General features: G+C 57.4%; 1 protein-coding gene across 2 annotated transcripts; it reads right to left on the bottom strand.

The window, feature by feature from the left end:
• Positions 1-215: 215 nt before the first annotated feature.
• LOC102447447 (cathepsin K) lies at positions 216-12,140 on the bottom strand. 2 transcript variants are annotated; one of them, XM_006132057.3, is made up of 8 exons: positions 11,984-12,140; positions 10,054-10,183; positions 7,718-7,840; positions 5,728-5,883; positions 5,286-5,504; positions 3,617-3,782; positions 1,958-2,063; positions 216-1,322 (listed from the first exon to the last, which is right to left on the bottom strand). In XM_006132057.3, exons 2-8 carry the CDS (start codon positions 10,177-10,179, stop codon positions 1,223-1,225), a joined length of 996 nt encoding a protein of 331 aa, XP_006132119.1. In that variant the 5' UTR covers positions 10,180-10,183; positions 11,984-12,140; the 3' UTR covers positions 216-1,222. The 2 variants fall into 2 exon arrangements, with proteins under 2 accessions (XP_006132119.1, XP_006132120.1); XM_006132058.3 differs by having other exon boundaries at positions 10,054-10,180; positions 11,984-12,139.
• Positions 12,141-22,945: the final 10,805 nt, after the last annotated feature.

Below are 22,945 nucleotides of genomic sequence, written 5' to 3' on the forward strand. Positions count from 1 at the left end.
CCACCTTATCTGGCAGCAGGGGCTAAGAGCAGTTTGTAATGTTTTCAAAGAGCATTGAAATCCTCCAATGAAAGGCCCAAGCGACTCAGGCCTGAGGTTTAGCAACAAGGCAGGCAGACACCGCAGGCAGACACCTCACCCCGCCCAACCGGACACCACGCCGAGAGGGCTGCACTAGCAAGTGGTATTGGATACAGCGCAAACCGCCACACAAGTTCCGGGTCATTCCCAACTGGATTTATTTAAAAACAAAGTCATGTCAGTCTCACCAGAACCTGTCAACACTGGGGGAGGGCTGCAAAGCAGGGTTCCCTGTAAGCAGAGCACTTGGACAGCCACCCAGAAGAGATTCAGACGCCGCCCAGCGGATTAGCAGAGCACCCACGGCCGGCAGCAGGTGTTTCTACTGGTGGTGCACATCCACGCATGCCTCGGTGCACAGAACAAAGTTTATTCCGCACACGAATGGAAAAATTAAAGGGGACATTGGCTGCAAGAGTGAACGGGATGTGGAGTGTGCACTGCTGTGGCCATAAATGCCAGAAGACAGGCAAAGCACCCTCCCCTTTCATCCCCAGAGAGGCAACAGAGGACAGACAGGCCAGGGGAACATGAAGCCACATGCAGAACCTCACCAGGAGGTGAAATCCAGGCAATCCCCCCCCCCCACACACACACTTTGCTGCTGCATCCCAAGGTTTCAGAATCTGGGCTACACAATCCCTCAGAGCTGTGTGTCTGTCTGGTCAGGACAGAGCTCAGCAGCAGGGCATGCATTACACGGGCTGGTGCATGCAAAGAAGGGATGCCGCAGGGTAGATCCAGAGTTTAGGACACGTGCTGGCTACTGTTCTGGAGAGGCCTGCTCCTGAGCTGCAGGGTGAGCATTTTAATTCCTACCCCTCCCGCACATAGGACGACAATTCATTGTATGTGTTATCCACAGTCACCGACTTTCACCCGGGGGAGGGAGGTGCCTATTTGGGGGGAGGTAGAGATATAGGGGAAGTTTCCTAGAACAAGGACGATCCTGCGTCTGAGTCTGCCAGTCGAAAGGGGAGGAGGGCAGAGTAGAAAAAACTGCAAGCACGAAACAGCACAGGAGCCAAGTAGGAGCCAGCCGCGGCCGCGGAGCCCGTGCCGCAGCCAGAGAGGCCGATACTCCACGATGCCAGCTCAGGAATCCAGCCACTTCCGTGGAACAGCGCTCGGGACGGCGGGCTCACATCTTGGGGAAGCTGGCCAGGTTGGCGATGCCACAGGCGTTGTTCATGTTCCGGGCCATCAGGATATAACCTTTATTGCCCCACTCCTCTCCCCAGCTGCGGAGAGACAGGAGAGGGGGTGAAACGCTCCGCCAGGATGCACTGGCCCTTCCCCAGCTCTCGAAGGCCCCTCTAGCCCTGCGCCACCTTTCCTCACCACGAGGCACCACACGGAGGCGGAGGCTGCTCTGGGAGGCCAGGGCCGTCTTTAGGATTTAGGGGGCCCTACTTAGTACTATGAAACTGGTGCCCCATGGCAGCTGGGGGGGGGGGGGGAGGGAGAAGGGGGAGGGGAGATGATTTTATCATCTTCAGCAACTCACTCCGGAAATATTTTAAAGCAAATTTTAAACTCAGCTCCTGTCGACTGGCACGGTCAATTGAGACACGGACAGTCTAGAGCTGGGGCTGGCACACGCCTGGGAAAGGGCTTCATTCCCACTGGAATGGCTCATTCCCAGGTCCTGCTAATAGCTCTGCCAGGCTTTGTCACTCTTTTGTCAGCTAGATTCTCCCCAGAGAGGGAGCAGAGCTGCGGAGCGGGGATCGGCAGAGGTGGGTGGGTGGGCACGAAGACCCAGCGGTGCCCCAAATTTTCAGGTGCCCTTCACCGCGGCGTATTCTGTGTGTAAGTGAGGACGGCCCTGGCGGAAGCTGGCGTTCTCGGAAGGCTCTAGCTGGCATTGCCTGACCTGTTCTTGACGATCCAGTGCTTGCTGCCTTTCAGCGTGCCGTAGCCCACCGCCAGCACCGCGTGGTTGACGTTCTCAGCATTGCAGCTTTCATCGTAGTACACACCTGGGGGGTGAAGGGCAGGAGTCACTCGGGGGCATAACATTAGAGGATCTAGGAAATCGCCAGACTGGACAGGCCCACGGCCCAGCTAGCCCAGAATCTCGTCTGACACACTATCGGAGGAAAGCATAAGAACGCCACAGTGGCAGATGTGCGATCAGCTGCCTGCCACATTAGCACATTATGAGAGCTAGAACTACACTTAAGCCCCTCCCCCACAATGCGCCTCAGTTTCTCCATCTGCACAATGGGGATAATGTTACTGACCTCCTTTGATAAGTGCTTTAAGATCTACTGCTGCAAACCCCTAGCTCTGATCTAGCACCTACTGTTATTATTAAATCCTGAACCGCAAGGTTTAATATCCCTTCCAAAAATAGTAAACGTTAACGGCAACAACTCTGACTGCGCATGTTATCTATATAAAAGTCTAATGTCTTTCTGGAAATTGTCAAGTTCTTGGTTTCAATGACTTCATGTGGCAGTGAGTTCCACAGCCTAATTATATGTTGTCTGAAAAAGTCTGGGAACGAAACTCAAGTCGTTAACATTGAGAGTAATTAACCATTGAAACAACTTAGGGAGGTGTCTGGTGGATTCTCCTTCACAAACAATTTTACCATCAAGATTGAACTAGACAACCTTAGTAAAAGAGCCAAACAGGGCTTTATTCAAGTCCTAGGGGTAGTGTTATACAAGCGGTAATTCCAGGGGCAATTTGTTATTTTGTCAGGGTCCAAATGATCAAGCTGTAGGTGTAACATGACTGCTCATAAACGTTGCATCCAAACTAGGCAGAAAACTGGATGTTTGACAAAATGAAATATGTTGCACAGCCTGCAGAAAACTTTGATTTTTTGTTATTAAAAGCTCAAATGTCCAAAAATGGAAAAACACAGATTTGGAACTTTTCATCAACATTTCACATTTGGCCAGACTTTTAATTTCAGCCGCTGTCCATGCAAAGCATGACAATCAGTGCTACCCTGTTAGTTGTTCGGCTGATGGTTACAAATCAACCCATTGTAAAATAGGAGTCTAGCCCCTTAGGTGGCTTGGACATGCAAGCATTCAAAGAGCTCCTCGCCCATGTCACTAGCAAAGACACTGGGACTCACTACACAACTCACAACGTTGGAGAGGCCACCCCCGAACCCAGCCCCTGCCTGCTCGGCCTGCGCACGAAAGATCAGCTGGGACTTCGAATTAGATCAAGAGATGCCCTTACTCAAAATCCCTCATCCCTTTTCCTCATTTGTCTGCCCAGCAGCCGCCTCCTCCCCCCCCCCCCCCCACCCCAGAGGTGGCTGCATTTCTGTGATGTCTGCACGGAGGCATTTGCAATGCTTTCCATGAGCTTTGAGATCCCTCCGGGAATCACAGGCGTGATGGTCATTAATAGGGGGGAATGAAATGCAAAGAGTCCTAACCCAACCACACATGCCCAGCACACCTGAAACCCCTCTTCCTACCAGCAAGAGCCAAGGTGGAGAACAGCCCACCATATGGCAACACCCATTCTCCTCTCATGGCGCACGAGGCTCCCCCCTTCCTACCTCGGCTGTAGAACTGGAAAGAGGAGAGGCTGGCGTCGATGCCCACAGACACAGGCCCCACCCGGGCCACGGCTCTCTTCAAGGCCTTCTCGTTCCCTTCTGGGATTTCCCTGTACCCGCGGCACTTGGCGGCTTTGCCGGTAGGGCTGTACATGCAGTTTTCATCCTGCAGGGGGCAGAGAGCACCGGCAGCTCCGTCACCAATAGAACAGGTTGCAGTTTCACACCCGAAGAAGGTTGGAGGGGTGCGTGTAAAGGAAACTGGCTGCTTTGTTGAATCGGAAACTGCCGGAGGGGAGGGGGCGGTTCTGATGATTTTATTTTTACATTTTATAGGGGAAATTTTGTTTTCCAGTTTTTGGGAAGCAAAACTGAACATTTTGGCCAGGTTGAGAGAAACCAACAGTTTATCGGTCTCAGCGGGGGAACCGTGGAAAGTCTGTAACTTTAAAACACGAGTGGCCCGGAAGCACCTCTTTCAAAACAGGGATGTAAATTAGAGAGATCGAAATTGCAAATGAAGCCGGGATTGGAATTTCCCACACTTCATTTGCATAATGGCAGCCGCGCGTTTTCGGGAAAAAAACCCTTTTTCGAAAGATCCCGTACGCCTCCTTTTTTGAAGGGGGGGTGGGGGGGAGATTTATTTATCGGTTTCCAGTTGCAACAAAGCTGATATTTTGGTTTCCAACCAAAACTTTGAAACCTTCGTGGGGGAAAAAGAAAGTCCATTTCATCCAAATTTGATGCTGGGGAGGAAGGAACAGACGGATGGAATTTTCCAGACAGCTCTTGCAGTCGGAGCCAGGCAAAGCCAAACCACTGGGGAGCTTTGCCCCGATGCTCCAGGAAAACAGCCTCTTCCACCCTCCACTCAGGAGCTGGGAACAACTGACCCAGGGCAATGAGGACACCTGCAGAACCCATCCCAGGTTTCATGGGAGAACCACCCTGTGGAGGCACTTGGGCCCGTGCGCAGCGGCCTGGAGGCACCGGACAAAGTTGCTAACGAGGCTCCCTAACAAAGCCACTGGGCACTGTATAAACCTCCCCCCAGTGCACTGTCCAGCCAGCAGAGAGCTCCCACGCTCTGCCACACCGAAAAGGGGCCTGCTGAGAAGGAAGCAGCAGCAGGCTGCAGAGGGAAGGCGAGGGAAGAGATGCAGCGCAGGAACTAGGCCTCACAGGGCGAGAGCCAGGATGGGAGCAGCTGGGCTGCAAGGGGATTAGTAGCCAGGGCCGGGGCACGGCCAGGAGGCCCGGCTGCGAGTCAAGCAGGGAGAATGGCCGACTTTCCCATACAGCTTGAAATCTGAAAACTGTTCAGTGTTTTGGATGACTCGCAACAGCCTGCAGGGGCTCTGCTCCAGAGCAGGGCCTGACACGGGGGCGCCCGCCTGCCAAGGGAGGTAAGGGGGGCGCAGCTCCGTACATCGGGCAGCGGCGGGAGAGGCCGAGCAGCCGCCAACGTAGCTCCGCCCTCTCCTACACTCCTGTCGTCTGGGCAAGGTGGTGTGGCCCCGCCCCCCCAGCCTTGCACGTTCTGCTCTCAGGCGTTAGCGGCTGCGTTGCCCTCCAGCGCTCACGCCAGGGCTGGTGCATGGCCGCAAGCCCCTGCCCCCAGCTGCTCCCCTCTCTGTCCCCAAGGCGATGGAGCCGGGGCACTGACCTGCCCGACGTAGGGGTAGGAGTCCTCCGAGTCGATGCCCCTGTTCTCCTTCACGTACTCGAAGGCGTTGGTCATGTAGCCGCCCCCGCAGCCGTCGTTTTTGGTCACGCAGTCGACCAGGTTCTGGGGGCTGAGGGAGAGCATCTTCCCGGTGCGGCGCTTAAGCTGGCCCTCCAGCGCCCCGACGGAGCTGAACGCCCAGCAGGAGCCGCACTGGCCCTGAGGCAGGGGAGGGGAGACGGTCAGAGGGAGGAAGGAAAGGGGGAAAACGGAAACCAGCCAGCGTGTGGGGTAAGGAGCTCGGAGTTTGATCTCGGTGACCCTGGCGTAAATCCGGAGTCCCTCCACTTCTGTGGCCATGAGCCCAGAACGCAGCCCCCGGACCGGTGCGCGCAACAGGGCGGAAAAGGAAGCACCGACCTTGGAAGAGAGCGCCGCTTACCTGGTTCTTCACCGGCGTCACGTAGCCCTTCTTCCTCCAGTCCACCGAGTCCGGCACCTTCTCCTCCCAGTCGGGAACGTAGACCGTGTCATTGCTGCGCGCGTGCGACAGCGGGACCTTCAGCCCGGTCATCTTCTGCACCACCTCCTCGCTGGTCTGGGGGAGGAGAGGCAGGCGTTGGGCCGAGCCGGGCGCTGGCACAGTCCCGTGGTCACATTAGGCCAAAGCGGCCACACGTGGCCCAGAGTAGGAGGTGCGGGCAGGGAGGGGCAGTGATACAAAGGGGATTGCACAGGAGAGAACTTCAGCGTAACGAAACCTGCCGGGCCGGTATACGCCCTGGGAGGAGAGGAAAACGAGTTCCCCCCAAGAGAGAGAATTCCCCCCCCCCACCCTGCCATGAAACGCATGTTTAAGCTGGTGCAGTACGGAGGGAGGGGCCTATAGACACGGAGGCAGGTTGTGTCTCTAGGGACCGGCAGCCAGACTCGGTGCATGGACAGATGGGGATAGGAGCAAAGTCCTTCACTCGGAGACTTGGCGAGATCTTCTTGTGAGTGCGTGTATGGCAGCCGCGCCTGCAGACACCAAGCAAGGCCCTACTGTGCCAGGCGCTGCCCCCAAACCGCCTCTCTGCAGACCCCAGGGCGCGCCCGAGCTAAGGTGTGGCAGGACTCGGCCCACGAAAGGAGGGCGAGGGAGGACTAAGCTGTGATGCAACCAACCAGATACCTCAACTTTCCTACCGGCAGCGCCCATTGCTATGGCAACGCAGCGCCCTCACCCCCAGAGAGGACGTCACCAGGGAAGGGCGGATGAGATGCCGGAGCACGAATAGTGTCACCAAGTTCTGCCTAAACGTGACACCGACAGAACCCCCCTCACCAGCGTGTCTACTACCTGCTGCAAAGTTTGTCTGCCTGTCTGTGGAAGAACACCTCCTAAACGGGAAGAGCTAGGACCACCCAATGCCGCACGCAGCCTCCTCTTATAACTTACATCAAGGAGTGGATTTGACTGTGCCAGGGAAACGGGATGTGCCTGGAATGGGACTGATTCTCATAAAACCACACGGAAAAGGGAATCACCAAGCAGGTGAAAGGGGCTGGCTGGGGGTGTGCCCCCCTCCCCCCGAGCCTCCCACCCTCCAGGCACTCTTTAGGGAAGGAGGACTGGAGCTCCCCCCCACACACACACACACACACACACACGCGCGCGCGCCAAATTCTTATGGAGACATTGCTGGTTCCCCTTTGTCATTGTCAGGGAGCGAGGGGAATTTGCACAAACTTAACGGCATTAAGGACCCAAGCAACGCCAGGGAAATGTGCTACTCTTTAATCTATTTACCCTCCCAGCCCTTTGAGAGGCAGGATGGTGCGGTTCTCCTCACTGTACAGATGGGGAAACTGAGGCACGGGGTGACTAATCCAAGGTCACCCATTGGCTCTGCAATGAACAGGGGATGGAAGCCTGACCTCCTGCGGGCCAGAGTGGTGCCCTGAGCATTGGATCATCCTTCCCCTCCAAGAGTCCTTCCAGACCCCCGAGCCCTAGCTCCTCAGGGACGGGCCAGCCCGAAGGGGCTGTATTTGCGGTGCCGAGCGCCAGGCCCTGGGGGAAGCCAAAGGAAAGCCTTGCAGGACTACAGCGGGCCTATCGGGCCAAACCACCGGAGTGGATCTAAACCCGTTCCAGGCCGCTGAGATGCCTTCCCATTTAGCAGCCTAAGGAAGGGTGGGCCGGTGCGGAGGGGTCGCCATCCCCAGATGGAACACACAGCCCGCAGCATTCGGGGCAGAAGGGCAAGAGAAGAATGCGTCCCTGCCTTGAAGAGCCTCTGCTCAGAACAGTGGGGCAGACACAGGGAGAGAGGGGAAACTGAGGCACGGGGCTCCAGGCCACCGACAATCGCGGGACGGACAGACAGACATAGGGTAACATTGCTGCAGCACCCACGGATAATTCAGAGGACTTTCCATCCACCTACCATGTCCCCCAGGTGGTTCATGGCCAGTTCGTAGGTGTGACTGCCCAGAGAGAACTCCAGGTTGTGGGTGTTGATGTACTTGAGGTTCTTCTCCCAGATCAGCCGCCGTGAGAGCTCGTCCATCTGCGGAGGGGGACGGAGAGAGGGATATTCGTGAACAGAAATGCACCGAGCTATTGGACTCCAAGAGCCAGACCCTGCACGGGCTCCGGGAGTAGGGTCTGGAGGTGAGAAGTACCTAGAATACAGCCTCCCCAATTGCCCTGGGATGGAGGAGGTGTCGTGTGTCTTGAACCCAGACCTGCCGGTCTCCAGACACCTGCCACCCACTGGCTGCTAAAACCCAGTGGGCTAACCAGTGCCTAGACCTAAGCACCCCAGTCACAGCCCCGCCCATAGGAGCTCTGATTGGTGGATCGCCCGACTCCACCGATTGGTCCAGCTGCGCTATTTAAGAGGAGGAACAGGAAGTCTGACTGAGAAACCAGGTGGTTTCCTGTTGTGGCTGTATCACACCCTGTTCGTTCCTGTCCCCCCCCCCCCCCCCCCCGCATGCAGCCCTGTTCCCACTTCTGCCTCAAACCCGCCTCCGCAGGGCCTGTTCCCCTCCGTGCGCGCCTCCCGTCCGCGGCGACCGGTCCCAGCTCTGATCTGAGTGATCCTTCGCGCCGACCGTCAGCTTCGACCGCTGGCTCTGGGAACCGATTCTGATGACCACCCTCGACTTCATTCCCCAGCCTGCGCACCTGCTCTACCCACTAGACCAGACTGCCTATATCCCGGCCCATTAGAGCCTGCCAGCATCCACGTAACATCCTGAAGGCGCGGTTGCTTCCAAGCTGCATTAGAACCGCCCAGGCTGCCCGTGGGCCGAGGTTCATCTCCGGGAGCTGCCTCCTAGCGGGGAGACTGTGCAGCCTCGTATGCAGGAGTCAGGCTTAGATGCTCATAAGGTCCCGTCTGCCCTTCGAGTCCAGTCGTATGTTCCCCAGGGCCCTACGGCTGCCCCTCGCTGCCAGGGCCCCTGGGCACGGTGTGGGGGATGGCTCTGTGCTCTGGGGGGGATTTAAAGGGCCCGAGGCTGTCGGCAGTGGTGGGGAGCCCTGGGCCTTTAGAAACCCCAGCCGCAGGGCCACTGCCCCCCCCACACCCCCGTCAGAAGCCTGCACGCTGCCCCTCCCTTCTCTGGTTCTGGGGTCTCCCCTAACCCCTCTGCCCAAGAACCAGCAAGGCCTGCTGGTGCCCACGACACTGCCCCATCCACTCCCGAACCCCATTACCTGGGCGAGGCGCTTTCCAGCCCAGAGCCCTCGGTCAGCCACTGAGCCAATCCCATCGTGCTCTGGTGGGGGACCACAGGGCCCTGCCTTTCCTCACGCCAGGGCGGAGCGGGTGTCACGCCGGGGCCGGCCTCAGGGCTTGGCCAGCTGGGCCCGTGCCCAGTAGGGATGTAACATTTCCATTCACCGGCTAATGGAATGGTCGATGCCTTTTGCATGGACTATCCGATTAGTTGGGAAGGGCGCCTTTAGCCCTGCTGCTACGCTTCAACGGCGGAAGCGCTGCAGGGAGCAGGGGGCCAGCGGGGGACTCAAGCCGTCTCCCCAGCAGTCCCCACTGAACCTATGCTCCCTGCGGCGTTTCAAAGCAGCCATGGAGCCCGGGTCAGCGGGAGAGTCCCCACATCACCCCGGGCTCCACACAGCACTGCCCCTTTGAAGCACCCGCTCTCCTCTCCTCCCCTCCCCCTTGCTGCCTCTGTCAGAAAGAGGCAGCAAGGGTGGGAAGCGACCAGTCGACTAGCGTGTTGACTATCTGAGAAGCATTTGCTCATCGAAGAGTCGATTAGTCGTTCGCATCCCTAATGCCCAGAGCACCATAGCTAGTGAGGGAGGACAACTGGGCACGGGTGTTGCTGGGCAAAGGGGGCGGAGGGAGCTGGACCTGGGGGCTGTGTGCCAGGGGCACAGGTTGGAGAAAGTGCAGGGCTGGGCTGAAGGGGGCCCTGTGCAGAGGGGCAAAGGGGGCCCAGGATGGGGATGCCAGGGCTGGGAAGCCCACGGGTACCAGGGGAAATGGGTGGTGCCAGGCCCACAGGGGTCAGGGCACCAAGTTTGCCCAGGGCTCCATTTTCCCTCAGACCGGCCCTGTGTAAAGCGCTGCGGTCCCGCCACTAAGGGGATCCAGCCCCATGGCCTTCACCGAGGAGACAGACCTGGGCACTAGCGGCACAGCTGCTGCTTGGGGGGCCCAGCCTGCCGAGCATTCAGCGCCCCCCCCCTTCAGCTAGGCCCAAGCCCCCTCCCCTGTGACCAGACCCCAGCCTCCCTGGGTACCTTGCCATTGTACTGTTTGCGGTAGGTTTTCTTCCACAGCTCCCACGGGGAATCCAGCGTCTCCTCTGGGTACACGCTGGCCTTCACTGCCGGGAGCAGCAGAGCCAGGAGGCTGATCCACCACATCCTGCTGGGGTGGAGGGGAAAGCCAGCCATGAACAGGGCAGCGTCGCGGGCAGCACGGGGACCCTCCCACGCACGGCCACTACAGCTCTCCTCCGGGCACTGACCCCACGCCCACCTTGCACGAGCCGCACCTGGTCCCCTCTTGTGGCCTGTCTGCAGAGAAGATAACAACCTACTACCGCTGCCAGAGCTGCCCTTTTAGCTCACGTCTGTGCTGTGGTGCTGAATTCAAACCTGGTGGTGGGTGACCCACGGGGGGGGGGGGGGGGGGAGCGGAGAGTGAGAGACCCACGGCAGGTGTTAGTGCCCAGTTTGAACCCAGCTGCAGCTGGAGCAGTTACCCTTGGGGCTGTGGGGAGTGGGGAGTCTAGCATTGCAGGGAGCAGGGAGGAGGGGGTTGGGGGAGGGGTTTGCTCCATCGTGCACTGCGCCTGCGCCATGAGGCGAACGAGGACTTTGCTCCTGTATCCCGGCTGCATGGAGCCCTCGGCGCCACTGAACACAGATACAAAGTGTGTGTGTGTGTGGGGGGGGGGGGGGGGGGGGGTCACGTAGGGCTGGTTAGAGACAACACAGCATGAGCCAAGCTCCTCTTTCACAAGCCGGATCCTACCCCCCCCCTCCTCCCCAAAGCCCGGCCTCCTGGACCTGCCTGTGGCTGCACAAACATCTGTCACATGAGCCCAGCAGCTGTTTCCCATTAGGGCCCTTTCCCGGGGCGGATGCCTTGCAGATTTGGGAGGAATGCCGGTTAAGCTGCCTGAGCACATTAAGTCTGCCCCTCAGCTCCCCCCTCCCACTCCTGGCATTTCCCACAGACAGGGAAACTGAGGCACAGCCGAAGGTCTCGCGGCAAGTCCTTGCTGCGAACAGATGCCAGGTGCCCTGGCTCCCAGTCCAGTTGCTCTAACCACTGCGCCGCTCTGCCTGCCTTTGTGTTACAGTCCCCATTTCCCTGCCGAGGAAGCGTAGGGGCAGCGTGGGGACGGGACGTGCCCAGGGGCACAGAGCTGGGTGTGGTCAGTGCAGGTCTCCTGACTGCCACTCCTGCACGGAGCACCCACATCACATCCAGTGTTACCCCCACTTTACCCCTCTGCCCCCCCCCCCCCATCAGACCCCGCAGCCACCCTCCAGCCCTGCCCGGCATGCAAGTGACCAGGGATGAACGGACAAGCCCTGCCTGCTGGGCTCAGTGTGCTGAACCCCACTTCTGTGTGCCAGGGATTGCTGAACACCTGGCTTCTGTCTCAGGAGTGTCCCGGGGGGGGTGTCATGTCTCCCACTCCGTGCCTCAGTTTCCCCTCTTGCCCCTTTTGTCTGCCCGTCTGTTCAGAGCAGAAGCCCCCCAGGGCGGGGGCTATTTCTCCAAGTAGTCACAGGGCTTAGCCCCACGGAAGCGCTTGCTCTCCAGCAAGGCCTCCGAGTGCTCCCGTAATGCTACCAACAAGCCGGACCCCCGGACTGCAAAGAGCAGCTGGGGAAGTCAGCCCTAGCAGCCAACTTCTGCAATGGCCCCAGGTTGCTGCTGCCTGGTCCTGATGCTCGGGGAGAAGGAAATGAAAGCGGACGAAGAACCTACGCCGAGCACAGCGAAGGCCGCCATCTGGGGCTACGAAGCCCCTTCGGCCCCCTGGGGAAAAGCTCCTGACCCCGCCCCAGGTGGGAATCTCTCGGCACCGGACACCAAACGCAGGGGCCTTTGCCCTAGCTTCCGAGAGAGCCGCCCTGCCTGGAGAGCTATCAGAGCCCCTTTGCCCAGGGGAGGGGACAGGCCAGACGCCCGGAGGAAAGGGGGGCTCACCTGGCACTCGTGGCTGCTCTCGGAGACCGACCTTGGATCAGCTGCCTGCCCGAGCGGAGACCAGAGGCGGGATGCTGCACCACCGCTCGGCTGCCAGTTCTTTTAATGTGGGCTGGATTGAGGAAGTGGGGCAGGCGGATGGAAAATCTGGGCTGTCAGTTGCATGCAGGGTTTACTCAGATTTGCATACGGGCCAGGCGGGGCGAGAGGTGCCGGCTGGGTGTCTGGTTTCACGTGACCTGCAGCGGCCACCTCGCAGGCCCAAATGGCACCCGTTTCTGCCTGGGGACAAGCCGGGGGGGGGGGGGGGGCGAGCCGGGGGGGGCCTGGGTCTGTCCCCCCCCCAGAGCCCCAGCCTGGACAGATTTCCTGAGCAGGGGGCACAGCTCCCTCCCTGCCCCAGACTGGGAAGCCCAAAGGGACCATTCGCTTTTAATGCCACCCCTTCGAGCCACAGACCCCATCCGTGGCACGTGGCCGGCCCAAGCCAGGGAGGCCTTGGGCCCTTTCCTTTGGCTTCAGGGCAGGTCAGCCCCTGGCAGGATTAGTCCCCGAAGGGCCTTCCAGCAGCAGGGGCTCCGCACCCTTGTTCCCTGTAAGCTGAGCACTTGGGCGGCCACCCAGGAGAGATCCAGGTGCTGCCCAGCTGATGAGCAGAGCCTGTGTTTCTATCAGTGGTGCCCCTCCGCACAGGCTTTGGCGCACAAAACAAAATGTATTCCACACACTGATTTAAAAAAACAAGCATGAACATTGCACAGCCCCCGGGTGACTTCACCATAACCAGCTGCAGGAGCCGTTTGGCTCAACACAGGGCTCGGCCTTGCCCCCGTGACGGTGCCCTCTTGGTGGAGGCAGCAGGGGACTGGCCCCGCAATCTCCAGAGCTAAGAGGACAGAAGCGGTTACAGCTGCCAAGCCGGGGCTGCACCAACGCCTCTCCTCGGCGGGTGCGCGTGGAAGGGGACCCATTGCACTCCTCTCCCGGCTCCTCCCCGCCACAGGCACAGAGGGGCATGTGACTCGCAGATTAGCAACCCTCCCGAGGCGCCGTAGCTCAGCGTTTCTCCAACGTGGCTTTTCTTGCTGGGCTGGGGAGCAGCAGCACCCCCTTGACATTGGTTGCTGGGGCCGCCAGCAGGGGATGGGTCCAGCCTTCGCCTGGGGACATGGGGGCACCGCCAAGGGAGCCGACAGCTCCCGTGGCCCTTGGGACAAGGTGGGGGAGCCCTGGCTCCACTCCCCCAGAAGGGGCGGGGCCCCCAGTGAAAGGGGAGGGGCCAAAGCAGCCAGCCCTCAACACCGCCCGGAGCACAATGGACCCTCCCCCCAGCCCTCAGAGTCGCTGGGAGCACGTGGTGCGGTGCTCCAGCGGCGAGTTAAAGGGCCCAGAGTGCCAGCTGCCCCACTGCAGCAGGAGCTGGGAGCCCCAGACTCTTTTGAATCAGAGGGCCCGTGGGCAACTGCCCTCTTTTTCCCCCCTCGCCATTGGCAGGCCTGGGAGCAACGCCAGGAGAAGCCGGCAGCCAGCAGCTCAGGCATTACGGTGCAGCCCTGGGGCTGCGGGAAGTGGGTTCTGTGTGTGGGGCTTTGGGCTCCCGCCTGCGGGCTCCAGGCTCTGCCCCCACCCCCTCCCCCGACTTCCCATCCAGGCTCATTTGCCGGGCCTGAGCGACTCCGCTGCGAGCGGTGCTCTCAACCGCGCACGTGGCAGTCTTCCCAGCAGCCTCAGCAGCACCCCACGCGCCAGCGGCAAGGGGGCCGACCTCGCTACGCGCCTCTTTACTTGGTTTTCCTCGGGCGCACGAGGAACTTTAGGAGCCTGCAGGGGAGGGGCCGCTGGCCACTGGGGGAGGCTGCACCTCGAGGCCACCCGCTAAGTGCTCCGGTGCAAACGCCTGCCCAGCTGACTCAGAGGTGCAGCGCCCCCCCCCCCACACACACACACACGGGGCTGAAGCTGTCACGGGTACAAGGGAGCAGGCGGGAGAGCGGATGCCGGTCCGAGCGGCGTTTGCCCATCCAGGGCTCTAAGGACAGGATGCTCCCGGCACGGCCACTGGTGCCCTTTGAACCAGCAGGAGCAAAGAGCAACCCAGCCACTGATCCCCTCTTACCTTCCAACTCTTATTTTTGTCCTCTTCCCCCAGTTTTAACTTGAGGGGGCAACAAGGTGCTGGGGGCCCCACTCCCATATTGCTGGATGGGGGGGTACCCGGAGCTTGGGGGGGGGGTCTCGCGTGGATGAGAAGCCCAGCTCTGACCTGCACGGTACAACAATTTCTAGTGGAGAAAAGCAGAACAAAGCCCCGTGGCTAGCCGCCAGCACCGGTTCCAGTTAGGAATCTGTAGCACCCAGGCACGGCCCACGTATAGAACAAAGCAACACTCCCCCCCTCTAAACGCTTCCCATCTCATTTAATGCACCAACTCGGTGCCCGGGGATTTCAAAGCAGCCCCCAGGACTGGATTAAATCTCCCAGGAAGCTGGCAAGCGGCTTGTTGTCTGCTTTGCAAATCATCAGCAGAAATGAATCTGACCCATGCGTCATGGTCAGAAAACCTTCCTCTTCCTCACACTAAAGTACGGCCTTCCATACACACACAAGCTGCTCAAGGTGACCCAACGTCATCCCCTCGGCTAATCTGATCTAGGGCTCTTCTCCCATAGGTCCCAGAGCACTTTACAGTAGCACTATCCCCACTGTACAAACGGGGAAACTGAGGCACAAAGCCGGGACACGTCTCACCCCAAGTCGTCCAGCAGGTCAGTGGGGAAGCCGGGTTAGAGACAAGATGATCTAACAGCTCCTTCCGGCCTCACTGTCTACTGGTCTATGAATAAGCACAAGGGACCAGCTCTTTTTCCAGTGAGCAAAATAATTCCCTAAATTAGACACGATACCATTAGAGACCAGGTCTTCTGAGTCACCGTTCAAAATGATCTGGACAAGCTGAAGAAATGGTCTCAGGTCAATAGGGTGAAGTTCAAGAAAGGCAAATGCAAAGTGCTCCACTTAGGAAGGAACAATCCATTTCACACATACAGAATAGAAGAGACTGTCTAGGAAGGAGTATGGCAGAAAGGGATCTAGGGGTCACAGACCCCAAAGTAAGTACAAGTCAACTGTGTGACACTTGCAAAAAAAGCAAACATGATTCTGGGAGGCATTAAGAGGAGCGTTATGAGCAAGACACGAGAAGCCGTTCTTCCGCTCTACTCTGCTGATTTGGCCTCAGTTGGAGTTGTGTGTCCAATTCTGGGCGCCACATTTCAAGCAAGATGTGGAGAAATTGGTGAAGGTCCAAAGAAGAGCAACAAAAGCGATGAAAGATCTAGAACACATGAGCTATGAGGGAAGACTGAAAGACTTGGGCTTGTTTAGTTTGGAAAAGAGAAGACTGAGGGGACACGAGAGCAGTTTTCAAGTATCTAAAAGGGTGTTACAAGGACGCGGGAGAAAAACTATTCTCCTTAACCTCTGAGGATAGGACAAGTAGCAACGGGCTTAAACTGCAGCAAGGGAGGCTGAATGTTAGGAAAAAGTTCCTAACGGTCAGAGTGGTGCAACAGGAATAAATTGCCCAGGGCGGTTGTGGAATCTCCATCTCTGGAGATATTGAAGAGCAGGATACACAGACACCTGTCAGGGATGGTCCGGAGATGGTGCTGGGTCCTGCCGTGAGGGCAGGGGACTGGACTCGATGACCTCTCGAGGTCCCTTCCAGTTCTAGTGTTCTGTGACCCTACAATCCAGTGCTCTTCCCAAGGGGTCACCCTGCCTCTAGCCTGTCTCCTCGCATGGGCCCGATCCATGTCTGCTCTACCGCTTGTGGAATCATTGCTACTGGTGCAAACATGCCACCACACAAAGCTGGCAGCATTTGACATCGGTGTTGCTCTCCTGCCACTGCCAGTGACTTCATACGTGCTGGAGAATTGTGCCACTTGATCGTGTTCTCTTAGGCTGCTGGATCATACAGGGTTTTAATTTGGGGGGGTAACAAGGTGCATTGACCCCCACTCCCATATTGTTAGATAGGAGGGGTCCTCGACCTGGGGATGCCTGCCTGGCTGAGAAGCCCAGCTCTGCCCTGAGTTACAACTCCTAGCAGAGACAGGCAGGACAGAGACCGGCCCACGGCTGGCAGTGAACATGGCATCCATTCGGATTAAAAACCAGGCACAAACATTGCCCAGGAAGGGGGCTGAAATGGATTCCTCCCGCCTTCTCTTCTCAGGCGGCCTGGCTAGTTTCTGGAAGAGACGTTTCAGCCGCAGACGGGTCACCAGGCCCCGCGCAGAGGTAACTGCGTGAATTTCTCTACCCTGTGCTATCCAGATCAGATGAGATGAGCTAACAGCCCCTTCTGGCCCTACCGTCTCCTGATCTATGAATAAGCAAGGAGGAACAGCTGTCTTTTTCCAGTGAGCAAAATAATTCCGGGTAACCCTAAATTGGTCTCTCGTGGCATTTTGTCTAAGCTGACGAACAGGCTCGGCTCTTCCAACAAGCCACAAAACCCAGGGGCAATCTGACGGTGCAGAGCAAATAATAAAGACATGTGCTTGGTTTGGATAACTGAGCGTAGGTCGGCTTTACAGCTCTTGGAGTGTCTGCAGTTCCCGGCTAGCGTGGCTGACAGTAGCGGCAAAGGCCCGGCCCGGCGTGGGCCAGAAACGCGAGTACACACCCAGGCATGGATCCACAATGCCCCTCCAGAAAAGTGAGATAAAAAAAAAACCAAAGAAACCCATAAATCCTCTTGCTGGAAGGTTGCAACATACCACGACTTTCTTGCTTAGCTTTTAGAATAAGAATACACATGAAACCCAAAACACAGATGCAAAAGCGGGCGGCTCCCTTCGTTAGCAAAACAACTCATCCCACCGTCCTCTAGGCCGGCTTGCTGTGGGTTTGCTGCAAGACCCAGTCTGAACACTTCCCTACACAGCCCAGCAACCTGTCCACAATGGCTGGGAACCCCCTGACATTTTGAGCGATGACCCGCTGTCTGTTGCAGGTGCAACACCACCCTCCGCGGCTGCCGCATCTTCACCGCCATCTTTAGCCATGCGAGCTCGCCGAAAACTAGGTTGGGAGCCCAACCTGAGCTGCGATCACACCTCTGTCCGCTGCGTAGCCGTGCCCTTGGAACGTCAAACCCAGGGGCACAGTCCAAATCCCAACAGCCTCCAGGGAAACGCATCAAGGAGTGGGACTGGGCTCTAAGGGGTAAACACAAATCCCAGGGCAGAGTTAAGGTTATTTGGCTGCCACTTTGCTGAATGGTCCGGGTGTCGGGGCTGTGGATTAGAACGTTAAATTGACTAATTTCCACTTCTGAATGCTTTGGTGGGAAGGGGAGAAGGATGCGTTCGGTGGGGAGTGTCCTTTGTGTCTCACCCCACTTTTGTGCTTTTGGGGGGTGGGGGGAGTTCAATCACCAAGCAGCTAACTGCAGTCGAGCCACATTTTTCTATTCCCAGAGCAGCACTGGCTCCCCCACCCACAGAAGCAGCCCACCCAGTCCCTGCTGTTTAGATTGGAGGCTCTTTGGGGCAGGGACTGTCTTTGTTCTGGGTTCATCCAGCACCTCCAAGGTCCTGGTCATACACTGGGGCTGCCAGGCGCTTTCATACCACAACTAACTAATAGGAAGACCTGCCAGGGCAGCTGAGCAGAAGAGCACAGCCCCGGGAACATGCTCTCCGGCAGACGGCGGGTTCCCCTCGCTGCTTGCAGCAGCGGCTCAGGACGGTGCTCAGCGGTGCGGAAAGTCTGACTCTTGTTCTCTGGGTAAAGGTGCTTTCCAGCCTGCGGCATGCACAGCACTCTGGGGTCAGCAGTTCACAAGGCAGCCCTTCCCCAAGCAAGGCATGGAGGAAAGCAGGTGACTTGCCACAAGGAAGCAGCATTGGTTAGTTACAGGCAATAAACAGGCAGAGGGGGAAGCTGCGTGGAAAATAGCTGCCTCCCTGCAGCCGCCATGGAGGCACGGTACTTGGTGCTACTGGTCAATAGGGAAGGAAGCAGCGTATTACCCCAGCTCAGGTCTGTCGCCCGCTCTCCCCTTCCCTGCCTGCAATCCGACGCCCGCTCTTCGAGGCCATTGCAGGTTTCGCTTCACAAACATGGTCTAGGGCTCTGGCGTTTTAAACACCCCCCCATTTAGAACATTTAGGACGTAGAAGCTCTATATACCAACATCCCACAGGAAGACGGATTACAAGCAATTAGAAACACTATCCCAGAGGACACCACTGCCAGTCTGACAGCAGACCTATGTAACTTTGTTCTCACCCACAATTATTTCCAGTTTGAGAACAACTTATACCTCCAGATCAGCGGCACAGCCATGGGTACACGCATGGCCCCACAGTACGCTAATATCTTTATGGCTGACCTAGAACAACGTTTCCTCAACTCCCGTCCCCTTTTAGCCCTTCTCTACTTACGCTACATCGATGACATCTTTATGATCTGGACGCATGGCCAAGAAACACTGGAGACATTCCACAGAGATTTTAACAACCTACACCCCACCATCAACCTCAGCCTGGTCCATTCTACACGAGAGATCCATTTCCTGGACACCACAGTACAAATCAGCAATGGAAAATTAGACACCACTCTCTACAGAAAACCCACTGACTCATACAGTTACCTACATGCCTCCAGCTCCCATCCAGAACACACCATACGATCCATCATCTATAGCCAAGCCCTTCGATACAACCGCATCTGCTCTAATCCCACTGACAGAGACCAGAAACTTCAGGATCTCTACCAAGCATTTATAAACCTCAACTACCCACCCGGAGAAATAAAGCAAATTGAAAGAGCCAGACGAATACCTAGAAACCATCTAGTTCAAGACAGACCCAGGAAAACCAACAATAGAACACCACTTGTCATCACCTACAGCCCCCAACTTAAACCTGTCCAACACATTATCAATAAACTACAGCCTATACTGGAACAGGATACTAAACTCCGAGAGTCTCTGGGACACAGACCCATAGTCTCCTATAGACAACCGCCCATCCTCAAGATGATTCTTACCAACAACCACAGGACATACCACACTAATGCCAACCCTGGTACCTTCCCTTGCAACAAACCCCGTTGCCAGCTTTGTCCACATATTCACTCTGCTGATACAATTATTGGACCTAACCAAGTGAATTATAAGAAAAGAACACATATTCCTGCACATCCAGAAATATAATTTATGCATCATGTGCCGAAAGCGTCCCTCTGCTATGTGCATTGGACAAACGTCTCAGACACTTCGCCAAAGGATCAATGCCCACAAAACAGATATCAGACAGGATCACAAAGAAAAAACAGTTTCTTGACATTTCAACCAGAAAGGACATTGTCTCAACGACTTGATTACCTGCATCCTGCTTCAAAGACCTTTTAAGACTTCACTTGAAAGAGTATCCTCTGAACTGCTTAAATTCGACACTTTACACCTAAGCTTAAATAAAGACATGAATTATCTTACCCATTACAAAGATAGCTTCCCCAATTATCACCTCTAATATCACTAGCTCACAGACATTTACCTTCCCCTCCCCCCATCCCTCTTCTGTTCTGAAATTTGATTTGTCCTTTTCATATGTGTTCATTTTTTTTAATTGTATCCTTTGTTCTATATGGTTGTGACAATTTTCTTCCACTATTTGATCTGAGGAAGTGGGTCTGGCCCACGAAAGCTCATCACCTAATAAACCATCTTGTTAGTCTTTAAAGTGCTACATAGTCCTGTTTTGTTTCAGCTACACCAGACTAACACGGCTGCATTTCTATCACTACCCCCCATTTAGAGTCACTCCCAACTCTACCCTTCCTGCCCAGCACGATACTACGATCCAGGGACCAATTCTACCTCAAAAAGCCTCCAGCACCGGTAGGGATGGCCCTGCAAACAAGCTTCTACACAGCTTGCATTCCAACTTTCTCTCTTGTTTGCCAGGGCCCCTCTACAACTCTGCAGCAGGTGGAGCCATCTAGTGGCTGAATAGCTTATTACAAGTAAATGTATCCCACAGCTTCCTTGGTTCTGTTCCCCTCTGCACCCAGCGCTCCTCTACTGCCTCTGCAGAGGCTGTTTAGGGACAGAGGCCTCGTCTGATCCTCTCCTTCATGACTGCTCCCACCCTGCAGCAGTCAACTGGCTCCTGGGAGCAGCATGCAGCGCCCCGGCTATTGCTGTAGCATGGGCTGCACAACTGTGGCAGGCTGGGAGGACTGATGTTGCTGGAGGGGAGCTGCAGCGCATGGAGAGACATTAGCTAACCCAGCCACACGACAGCCCTCTAAAGCAAGTCTCAGCCTTCCCCTGTGGGGGGAAACTGAGGCACACGGAAAGGCCCAGCCCTGTGCTCCTATGTGTCATTGGCTAACACTGCACTGAGCACAACATTAATCCATCTGAACAAGGACTCCAGAGCCGGGCCGAGTCCAGGCGAGGAAGCCACGCCGGCTTGTCTCAGGCCAATTGTGCTGGGCTTTCGTGTTATACAGACACCATGGGGCTTGGCCCTCTCGCAATAATATTTAAAGCAACAGTGTCATGCACCTGGCTTGTTCTGGGCACCCAGAGCTCTGTAGAAGTGGTTTTCAAAAATATTCACAAGGCAAAGTGACATTAAAACGTGCTCACACTCCATCGTTAGAGCCTGGCAAATCTGTGGCTATCTGTATTACATCCAGGGGTATCCGCATCCGGGGACAGCGCCAGCCGCCAACCATTTTTGCCGACGGGGACACCAGTTGTGTGTCTGCACAGGGCTCTGTCCATTGTACTTTACTCGGGATCAGGGTAATATTCCGAGGATCTGGCTTGCTCCACTAGGGAGCTCCCCTCCGACTTCACGCAAAAGGGTGTCGGCATTTCTGAGCACTTCTCCGCTTTTTGGCGCGTCTCGAGTTCGTGTGTGGGGCGAAAGCTTTCCCGCCCCCAGGGTCGGCCACATTTTACAACCCCTCTTCCCCCCCGGATCCATGCGCGGGGCCCGTTTTCCCGATCACTTCCAGATGAAGTCTTGCCACCCCCCCGGAAAGGGGAAGGTGAACTTTGAAAGTAGCTTTGAAATCGCAACACGGTGAAACGAAGCCGACGGCTTGGCTCACAGAGCAAAGTCCCAGAGCCTGGAGCGTCGCGGCTCGGCCAGGCAGACATACCATGCACCTTTCATCCCCAGGACACCCTTGGGGTGGGCCTCCGGACACCTGGGTTCAATTCCCCGCTGACTGCATCCCTTGCTTCCCGGCGTGGACCTTTCAGAAACCATCAAGAGACCCTTATGGCCCAGGGATGGGAAGGAACAAACTGCGACAACCTGTTAACAGGCCCCGGTCTCTGCCCATTGACCTAGGGGCGGCAGCGACACAAAACTGGGAGGGGCTTGGTCTTGTCCCCCACGCAAAGTGGCTCTGGGATCATGCCCCTGAGGCTCGCCTGTCTGGGCAGCAGTGTGGGAAAGCCGCTTTGAGCCCGCCTCCCTGGCGGAGGCTCTCTTGGGTATGCGGCCTGCGGAGAAGGAAGTGACAGTGTCAAAAAGGAGAGGGGGAGACAGGCCAGGTCCCCTCACTGGCCCGCAGTGCGCTGGCTTCGTCAGACACAAAGTAGCCGGCATTATGGGGGAAACTGAGGCAGCTTCTCAGGTGGAGTTGTACAGGAGATCAGAGGAGATCTGTAGGGCAGCGGTCCCCAACCTTTTGGGGCTGCCGGGCACCCGGGGGCAGGGCCACTCACACGCCGGACACCCGGGGGCAGGGCCGCCCATGCGCCGCACTCCCGGGGCTGGGGCCACAACTGTGTCGTGCTCAGGAGCCGTCAGTGCTCATGCGCCATGCGCCCAGTGGCGGGGCCACCCATGTGCTGCACGCCTGGGTCAGCACCACCCATACTCTGCAAGCCTGGGGCCTGCACCCACGGGTGGGGCCACCTAACCGCCGCGCGCCTGGGGCCAGTCCCGATCACTCGGTGGGCGCACAGAAATGGCCCGGCAGGCGCCATGGCGCCCGCGGGCAAAACGTTGGGGACCACTGCTCTAGGGCCTCTAATCTAAAGGGGAGAATAATCCAGCGTCCACCAGGTCTTTTGGGGCAGGGAGCATCTCTTGCCGCGTTTGAGCCGGGGGCCCAGTAGCCCATCTATCTGGAACTAACAGGCCTTCCCTTTCCTTAGGCCTGCGTGGGAGGGAAAGAGGATCAATCGTTTTCTCCGAGCTGCAGCTGGGAGGTCACGGCCGTTCCCGGAGAGGAGCAGAGACTCCTGTGACAGCAGATCCCGTGACTGGCTCGCCCCTCCCGGCACGGTGGGATGAGGCCCTTGGCTTCCAGCCGCCCGGAGGAACATTCCTGGCACCGGCGCGCACAAGCCAAAGCAGAGCTGCTGACTCAGCCAGAGGAGAGGAGCTACCCCACATGCAGAGTCATCTCTGCCAGAGCGGGTGAGCAAGCAGCTTGTGACCGAGTCACGGGGGCCTGACTCCTGCAGGAGCAGCTGTGGATCCAGCGCTGGGCCAGCCCCACGACGGCAGCTTGACACCGAAAGGGGAGCAGAGGCTGCTGCAAACCGGAGGCGAAGGGCCGACGCATCGCGATCCGCCCCCGCGCCGCTTAGTCCCTGTTTAAAACTGGGGGGGCTGCAGAGGCACCAACGGCCCGTGCGGACCCCTGCAGCACAACCGGGAGCGGGGCTGAGCCCCGGGGGGCCCAGACCTTATCCCCTGTGCAAGTCACCGCTGGGGAGCTGGGCACGCAGTTCCTGGAAGAGGGGGGCGTTGCTCCTCTAGGCCCCAGCTGTAGCCTCTTGCACTGGGGCCAAGGTCCCTGGAGTTTCCCCCAACCTCAGCCAAGCCTCGGCGACTGCCCCACAGGCTGCTCCCTGGGGTGCCTGCCTGAGGGATGGGGAAACTGAGGCACGGAAGGGCCCTAGAGCC

This window comes from Pelodiscus sinensis, chromosome 24 (genome assembly GCF_049634645.1).
Source record: "Pelodiscus sinensis isolate JC-2024 chromosome 24, ASM4963464v1, whole genome shotgun sequence".
Lineage (NCBI taxonomy): Eukaryota > Metazoa > Chordata > Testudines > Trionychidae > Pelodiscus > Pelodiscus sinensis.

Coding starts and splice junctions, on each gene's coding strand:
- LOC102447447 (XM_006132057.3), bottom strand. CDS start 10,179: ATGTGGTGGATCAGCCTCCTGGCTCTGCTGCTCCCGGCAGTGAAGGCC. Junction 7,841..10,053: donor GCAAACAGTACAATGGCAAG/GTACCCAGGGAG, acceptor CCCCCTCCGCAG/ATGGACGAGCTCTCACGGCG. Junction 3,783..5,285: donor CCTACCCCTACGTCGGGCAG/GTCAGTGCCCCG, acceptor TGCCCCCTGCAG/GATGAAAACTGCATGTACAG.